At 39.6% G+C, this 9003-nt stretch overlaps 1 protein-coding gene across 1 annotated transcript; it reads right to left on the bottom strand.

Moving 5' to 3' along the window:
* Positions 1 to 1194: 1194 nt before the first annotated feature.
* On the bottom strand, positions 1195 to 3429 carry si:ch211-184m13.4 (uncharacterized protein LOC798560 homolog). The gene is made up of 4 exons (XM_018702625.2): positions 3361 to 3429; positions 2878 to 3239; positions 1931 to 2445; positions 1195 to 1833 (listed from the first exon to the last, which is right to left on the bottom strand). The coding sequence occupies exons 2-4, from the start codon at positions 3236 to 3238 to the stop codon at positions 1669 to 1671; spliced, it is 1041 nt and encodes a 346-aa protein (XP_018558141.2). The 5' UTR covers position 3239; positions 3361 to 3429; the 3' UTR covers positions 1195 to 1668.
* Positions 3430 to 9003: the final 5574 nt, after the last annotated feature.

The following is a 9003-nucleotide window of genomic DNA, read 5'->3' on the forward strand; positions in this document are numbered from 1 at the left end:
CACTCAAGGTAGTGAAGGAAATGATATTCTGAGAGGTTCATGTCATATTTAAGGTAGTACACAATGTCTGGTGTACCTCAAACCTCTGTGTGAGGTCCATTGTTTTTTGCCCTGTAATTATTTACACTTTGAATAGGTTATCTCACATCTTTACGCAGATGAAACCAAGATTTACACCTTTGTCTCTCCAAATAATCCTACCTACTTTTATGAGCCTGAACAGATATTGTATGCTTGCAACAACTGCTGCTGAAACCCTCATTCCTCCATTAATGTCCTGCAATAGAGTACATAGTATCAATGCTTGTCTGACACCACTGGATCCACATCTCAGGTTGATTTTATTTTAAGCCCATGCTTGTCACATGTAAAGTAAATCAGTTCCAGCTCACTTTAGCAGATTTCATCAGTTCCTCCCATCCACTCTGTACACTCAGATTGGAGGATACTGTTATTTTTCTCCTAGTAGTTCCACCTTCTGCCTTCCATCAAATGCATATTATTGTCTCTTACTGACTCAGTAACTGTTTTTCAGGGACCCTTAAATTCATAATTCATATTATTTGTTATGTTTACTTTGGCTTTATACTCTGTGTCTTGACAAATGAATAAGTTGCACAATGATATCACAACACACCAATAAAACTAGCTTAACATTTCTTTGTGACGCAATTTGTGTACATTACTTTCTATGCAAGATCATAGGGCAGCTTTTCCAAAAACCCAGGAAATGTTAAAGGTTAAATTTAAATATGGGACTCTGCACTATAAACAGGCACCCTGCACCTGCTCAGATGTGTAAGACACACACACACACAGCAGCTCTACCACAAGATGTGGGACCTAGGAGGAATGAGGCCTGTGAGGGGGAGCAGGAAAGGTGGGTGAGGAAGTGGTGCTGGTATTTACCTATGCACTCCCACACAGAAGTCAGATGTGGGTATGACAGAGAGATGTGTGACATGTTCTCATTTTGGCAGTTCTTGCAAAAAGTAAAATATGTAATACTGTGGGGATCATAGGAAGAATGTTTTTGATAGTGGGGAAGCAGACCACAAATTTTGTATTAATAGTTAAAGTGTCTAATAATAAATTAGACATTGCAAATTTTTGCCATGTGACTTGATACACATATGTGTTTCTCTATATGAAGGAAGTGAAAGTTGCTGTTGTACTGCATTAATGACCACAACATTTTTACAGAGAGAAAAAGAAAAGCTTAGCATATTTATCTAGGTTAATGCATGCAAAGAGCCCACTGGTACACGAACACTGATTGAAAAAAATGATACCACTAAAAAAGGCAATAACACACACCGTCATATAAAAGAAAAATACAAAAGATATGGAACGATACATTTTATACAGTGTTCTCAAGCAAATAATCGTTGTGCTCATCACGTTAACAAAGTGAAGAGATTTTTTGGAGGGGGAAGAACATTTTCAAATTAAATTAGATTATCTTGCATTTAATGGACATCTACTACATATGTACATGCACAATTGTCACACTATCTTTAGTGAAACACTTGTCAGTCATTTCCAAAGAAAGCATAAAAATGAGAGACTAAAATAGCCTTGTTTGAGTACAGAGAAACAGAGTAATTTAGGTCTTCTAAGTGGCAGTGGTTGCTTGCATATCTCATGTAAGCTCAGCTGTGGTTTCTCTCAGGTGTTGCTGCTGCTGTTTTCAGCTGTCATTTTGGAGGAGGCACCGGAAGTATAGAGATAGTCCTTAAAGAGGCTCATCACCCGCTTCTTGTAGGTCTTAATTGCAAAGAAGTAGATGACTGGATCCAAGCAGCAGTTGAAGTTCATAAGTGAAACTGTAATCTGCAGGGAGAGGATGTATTATTAAAAGGAAAACTGATAGAGAATGATTGAAATCAAAAAAAAAAAAAAAAAAAAAAAGAAAAGAATCTGATCTTACTTGTAACGACGTCTTAAAGGCCCTCAGTTCCTCACAGGCTGGCTGGTGGTGTATCTTTCTCGACATAAACTGCATAACGTTGAGGTGGTAAGGGCTGAAGCATATGATGAAGGTGAGGAGGATGAGGAGGATAATGGTGTTGGCCCTGTGATTCCTCCGTGATCGGCCAGTCACAGGGTTCTGCTTGGCTGCAGCTCGCAGCTTCAGGTTGATCTTAGAGTAGCAACCCATTATGATGATGAGCGGGCAGCAGAAGGAGATGGCGCAGGCCAGAAGCAGCAGATAAGGGGTGAAGTGGGAGCCCTCAAAGTTGAAGTACTCCATGCAGGTTCGTCTCTCCTGGCGCTCATGCAGCATGTTGCGGAACAACAGGGGGGCTGTCTGCAGAGATACCAGAACCCAGACCAGGCAGCAGACCCTGCGAACAACCCTCACGCTCCGTAAACACTGCAGCTTGTGTGGATGCACCATGGCCAGATATCTGTCCAAGCTGATACAGGTCATGAATCCAATTCCTGGTGGAAAGGCAATGGATATACAACACAGGTTATCCAAAACACATACAGAACAGACTGGCAAAGCAAATTAGTAATTTCACAGATAACAACGAAAAGTAGAGATTGTGAATTTAGGCCAAATGGACTGGAAGAAGGTCTTCACCATCTCAGTCCCATTCTGATACTTTTTCATCAACAAATATTTTGTACTTTATATACTGCAAAATAATTTTATACACCAGTTAGGTTGATACAATTTTAAATAAGCTCGTAAGCATATACTGTTATCTTGTCCTATGTAAACGCAGATGCCTTTCACACGCATAGCTCAGAATGATAAAACAAAGTGTTCTGAACCTGATGTACAGATAAGGTTGCACATGTGAAAATGCAGATAAAGACACACTCAAAGATATGGTAGCGTATTGGCAACAGAAGCACTGACATTACCTGCATAGGTATTTGCAAAAAAGAGAAGTGTGGTCAGTCTGCAGAGAAAGTCACCAAAGGGCCAGTCAAAGTGGCGGATGTAGTAAGTAATTCTGCCCGGCAATGCCAGTGTGAACAGGGTATCAGAGAGTGCAAGGTTGACCAGATAGATGGAGGTGGAGTTGAACTTCTGCTTCCTCTGGCAGATCACATAGAGAACCAGGCTGTTGCCGCACGCACTGATTATGAAAACAACAGAGTAGAAAATAGGGAAAAGGACCACTGCAGCTCTTTGGTAGACGAATACATCACAGCTGCTCTGGTTTGGAGGGTTTTCAGCTGAGTCCAGGGTGATGTTATCAACAGCCATCCCGCCTGCCATTCTGAGAAAATCATCATAATGTAAATCATAAATCATTACTAGCAGGAAAGAAGTGTGCATAAGCAAGGGAAAAGAAGCTCTCTGAGCTACAGTAAAAGATCATCATAGCATAGAGTACTTACAAAAAGAGATATTATAGGCAAGTCAATTTTCTGTTAATGCTCCTGAGTCGTCTGGTTGTGGTTGTAAACTGAGCTGCAATACTTGAAACCCCCCCCCGAAAAAGTTGTATGGAGGGTTCAAATCCCACCTCTCCTTTTTGACATCATACAATAAGTATGTCTGTCAAACTTTGTCATACTGCAGCCTGGTTAGTTGATGCATGGAGCCCAGTAGGCTGTTTTAGAGCTTTGTGCAATGGCAATTTTGAGACAAATGAGATTTTAGAGCCTCTACAGTATGTCAATTAAATAAAGAAAGAAAATATGAAAAATAACAGGGTACATGTTTCATAAAAGGTATTCTACTCTTTTTATTGTTTGACTTTTGTCACTTTATAAACATTTCAATCTTACAATCCTCTCTATACCATCTCTTTACACTGCCCTGTTATTAGCTTTTCAGTCCCTTATAAATGGCCTTGAATTGCATTAACCTGTATGAAAGCTCCAATAAAAATAAAGTCTGACTGATTCATGCACTCTTTCATTGTACATTCCTATGGCGTACATTTACATGTGTACCATATTGTTCCTTCTTTTGTGACACATTTAATGCTGTTGCTGACAACTTAAGCACAAGTGGCTCACACATGCACCCACTCACTGCAATGTGTTTTTGTCACTTAAGAGGTTTGTCATTATTAACTCTAACCAGAAACCATGTCTTCATACTAAATATTAATGGTTAACTTTGTAGGGACCAACTCTGTTGCCATACACAGTAGGTTCCTCATACTGGGACTGTGAGAACAGACTGTCGTTCCCACGGTGTGCTTGATTCATGAATGCTGGAGAGGGCTTGTGTGTGTATACAGATTGTGTTAATGTATCTTTTTTGCATACATGAAGAATCTTCAATTTCAGTGTGGTTGCTGCTATACCACATGTACATGATGTTATCCAATTATTTAGGATCTGACAGCTATTGCTCCTATGGCTGAAAATGCATGTGCATGTAAATGCAAGCTGCTCTAAACAAAAGTGTCTGTAATGTGACGTTACAGTGGCTACAGTTTGATCATTTGTATTCCAGTTGCACTAGGTACAGCATGTTTTGAGAAAGGTTAGATGAAGTGATAGTCTGTGAGGTTTTATACTGTGTTCCTGCCTCTGAGGTTTCTCAACTTTGTACTTTATGCAGCTGAGGTGAAGGCAGGCAGGCCTGAGGTGGAGCTGATGGAAGATATAGGAGGAAGCTGAAGTATTGCTGGCACTTGTAAAAAAAACAAAAAATAAAACAAAAAAACTGTCACATTGCTGTGATGTGTGGATGAATCACTAACAGTTTGAAGAATGTCACATCTACATATATCTCCACCACCAAAAAAGATTAAATGCGTTAACAATCTCAACTGAAAAAACGTGTTAGATTCTGAGAATAGTCATGGTGGTAAAAATGTGGCAACATAAGTGTGCTTCAAGCAAAGGAAATGCAGCAGCTTCACTTCAGCAAATAAAACACACACAATTTGATTTGCATTTTGCAAAATGCTTTAGATTGCAGCCTGCAAATTACAGTGAATATATTTTGCAATTACCGGTGAAGTACTAGCTGGATACAGACCGGTAAAGGGACAAGGACAGAAGAACAGGGACTTAGGGGGCAACAAATGTGTGTTTAAGGGAGACATAAAAATCATAAATTTGTAAGCTTATTTGCCCAGCACGTTAAATAATTACAGGGTAGACACAGGAGAGTAACAGGATGTTTTCATATTAAGTATGTCATAAAAAAGGAACTAAACCATGTTTGGTGCATTCACTTAGTAAAGCAAAGTACTACTACTACTAGAAAAAACACTCTAATATGCAATAGGACTTGACTCTATAACTATGTTGACTCTGAAAACTATAACAGCTACATAAATCATGTCATTTTCCTTCAGTAATAATAATGATTCCAAAATACTGTTATTTTATACACATCCTCAATGGCCTATTGCATTAAATGAGTGTTGCTTTCTGCATATGATGGTTCTAGCTATGTTGTTAGTGAGGACCGTGCTAGTGAGCCTTGGCCAGCGAATCTCTGCTTTTGAGTGGTAGAGTTTCAGTACTGATGTACTGTGTGTGTGCAGGAGTGAGTCCATAAGCTCATGTTTACTAGGCTTATTCAGCTCTATCCACAGGATTCCATCTTCAGTTCAGGCCCACAGATCTTTACATTCTATCTACTGCTTGAAATCTGTGTTGACATTCTCACAGCTTTGTTATTTGTTATTTCAATGGTAGCTGCTATGGACAAAGAAAACACTGATGACTTCTCACTGGCACAGCCCTTCAAAAAAAAACCAAACAAAAAAAAAACAAAAAAAACAGAAGGACAACATAATCACCATGACTCTTTAGTTTTATTGCTTAAAGACTCTTTCGAAATACAAATTTCAAACATGTGTTCCAGTGGTATGCTAAATAACATCAAAGTAGAGACTTAAGTAAATATTAGCTGTATAGCTCATTTTGTAGAAGTCAGTAGAAGTACAGTAGAAGCGCACTTGCTATAGTATTTCATCCTGATTGCCCACCAAAGCCTTCCAGGTTGGTGTAATTGAAATGGATGGCTGCTGGATAGGCAAAAGGTCACTAATTGTCACCAGTCAAATGTGGTTATAATACAGCTCACTTAGGTCACAATAAGGGCTTCATGTAGACAATGTCACCTGCAGGTTCAGAGCCTGCTGCACTTCAGGCCTACATTTCATGCTCCATTAATTTTGCGTACAGAGTTAAACATCTCGTACCATCTGAACGGCGTGCTGGAAAAGGAAAAGACAGTCGTTTGTTGAGTGCTCACTGGGTGTCCTGAGGGTCTCTCAGTGTTAAATGCTGCAGGAGCACAGGAGGACATGGAAGGAAGGAGATGATCCCTTCTGCTCATGCATGCCCTCCACTAACACCCCTAAATCTGTTTCAGCACCATACACCCATGTAGTGAATATCAAGATTTATGATAGAGCTACACCATTGATTGTCGCCTTTCTATTGACTTCAAACATAAAGCATAACTTATTGTGTATTTGTATGTTGTTTTGCATTCTGTATTAAACAAGAAAAAAAAAAGCTAAGAATATATTTATTTTTTGACAGTATTCTATTTCATATATTACACCAGCACCATGAAAAGTTAGAATGGCGCACATGGTAGCGTGAAGTAGTGTGTTTGTAGTTTTCTGGGTTGATGGGTGTGTGACATGAAAGGTCTTAGGAAATTGAAAGTGACGACCCAGCATGGAACATGCATGGAAGTCACTTCTCAGAAATGTGACCTTTCTCTGGTTGTTAAGTCAGGGGTGGGCTACAAAAGCGGGGAGGAGGGGGGAACAAACTGATTTGCAGAGAATTATACAATCGTCAGTGGTGCAACTGCAGCCCATAAAAGAACACCCCAGAAGGCATATCGTTTTAAAGGCACCCTCATGGTGGAGGGGGACCAGTGGTGTGTTGGTGAGGCAAACTGGGAATGACTTCTGGTGTCTGCAGCATGTGTGGAGTAGCCAGCATGGTTCCACAAATGGTGCCTAACCAAATTTGGGATGTTTTTTGCTGCCAAAATGAATTGTGTATGAAACTTCCCCCACACAGTTTAAATTTAAGTCTGGTTTATCAAATGAACTTCAGCGTGCTGCTGTCGACCCATTCAGCAGTTAAATAGATAGCAGTTAGATAAACGCACTGGTGGTTTGCATTGATGGACGATGGCTTTTTAGTAACAGTGATGTTTTCATTATACTTAGAAATGCAAAAAAACAACACCAACAAACACAAGACAACAAAACCAAACAAAAAAGTATATGTATGTATACAGTTGCAAAGAAGGCTTTCAGAGTTACCTGCTATGAAACCTAATACCACTAGAGGGTGTGCAATCATTACAAATCAGAAACAGAAAATAATCCAGCGCTGATAATTGTCAAGCACAAAATTAATTTGAAGCAGAATGTTTCAGGGTTAAATTTAACATTGAATTTTACATTTACATTTTTGCACTGTACTATCTTTACAAAGTCAGAGCAGTAGTGTTAAAATTGCGTGCCTGTGTGCATTTGTGCATCTCTCTGTGTGTGTGTGTGTGTGTGTGTGTGTGTGTGAGAGAGTGTGTGTGTGTGTGAGGGTGCCTAAGTAGACTGCTGGACATACCGCAGGGGACTCCTGCATTGTCAGGGGGCCTCATGTGGCTCGTGTCTGTTCTCATCATCACCATCTCCACCCCCATGCACCAGCCACCGCCTGCCCCTGCTCTGGGCCTGTCCGTTGCTCCACCACGCTCGCGTGAAGACTCTCCGTTCACACTTTGCTTCACGCTTGTCACCTTTATTGCTGATGAGCTACTTGTTGTTTTTCAACTAACACCTTTAAACCCATTGCTTGGCAGAGGCAAGTATACTGCTCCACCCTACATGCCTCGTTTGGTACATGTGAAAGTATAAAACCAGAGCAATGAGATGAAGAGAGGAAGCGCTGCTGCACTGACTGAGGCTGTGTAAGTGTGAAGAACCATCATTGTTGGCACAGGTGTCAAAAAACAGCATCTTAAAAAAAATGTCTACACTTCTCATTTCATAGTGAGTCTTTCTTCATTCAACATGTCTAGCTATGTGAAAAACACATACCAGCTCATTGGGGCTGGTGTCCTTTTGAACTGTTCGTGACTTCACACCCAGTGCCACGCTGTGAATTCCATCCCCCTCCTACATTTAAGAAAATCGCATGCCACATAAACTCATTAATGTAACAGGCTTATAACACACATACACATCTCACAAGAGCAGCAGCAGATGGTAAGCTATGATTTATTGAGGGCCTCAGTGTTTTTTCTTTGCTAAAACTTGCGCAACTTGAGCAATTTCAGTCACTTTTAGTGGTCTGATCATCCTTGGCAGAGCCATCATTCTTATTACCTCAGAAGTTGGTCCTGGCTTTTGAGCATTTTTTTTTTTTCAAGAATATTAGGACAGAAAGAGCTTTGTTGTAACTTCAGACATAAAAATGATGCAGCACAATGAAACACACATCAAGATTTGATGCTCCCAATTCTTAACAGAGAGCATTTGAGGCTACACCACTGCAAAACCAAAATAGCTTTAAAGTATGCTGAAACCATAAAGAGCAGTGTACAGCAAAAATAGTGTTGAAAAGTTATTTCTTGAAGCTTAAAATACTGTTTTTACAAATCATGCCACATTAATTAAAGTTGTAGCATTCAAAAATTTTTTTTTTGCTTTTTAGATAAATTATGAGCAGGTGTACTGAATTTGGACACCACTCTTGACTACAAAAATTGTAGACAGATAAATACTTTTACTTGATATATATATAACAGCCGCAGAGCTAAAGTGGCTGGGAATTTTCTGTGTGTCTGTTAAACACAAATATTCATATTGCAAGACAAAAGAATTATAATCTTACATGCAGAGTTCATTTACAGAGTTTACTGAACAAATGAACAAATATGAATCCACGCATACTAAGTGCTACATTTTAAGTTGCTGAATACTGAATAATGGCTATGAGGCTGAAAATTGTACACAGACGAGTCCTGGTAGTCGTAATCATACTGAAAACAAAACACATATTGCAGACACATGACACTGATCAATTTTATCT

This window comes from Lates calcarifer, linkage group LG1, assembly GCF_001640805.2.
Source record: "Lates calcarifer isolate ASB-BC8 linkage group LG1, TLL_Latcal_v3, whole genome shotgun sequence".
NCBI classification, from domain to species: domain Eukaryota; kingdom Metazoa; phylum Chordata; class Actinopteri; family Centropomidae; genus Lates; species Lates calcarifer.

Excerpts from the sequence above, each read along its gene's own strand:
- si:ch211-184m13.4 (XM_018702625.2), bottom strand. The coding sequence starts at position 3,238 with ATGGCAGGCGGGATGGCTGTTGATAACATCACCCTGGACTCAGCTGAA. Across the intron at positions 2,446-2,877 it reads TTTTGCAAATACCTATGCAG|GAATTGGATTCATGACCTGT; the intron begins GTAATGTCAGTG and ends CCTTTCCACCAG. Across the intron at positions 1,834-1,930 it reads CCTTTAAGACGTCGTTACAA|ATTACAGTTTCACTTATGAA; the intron begins GTAAGATCAGAT and ends CTCTCCCTGCAG.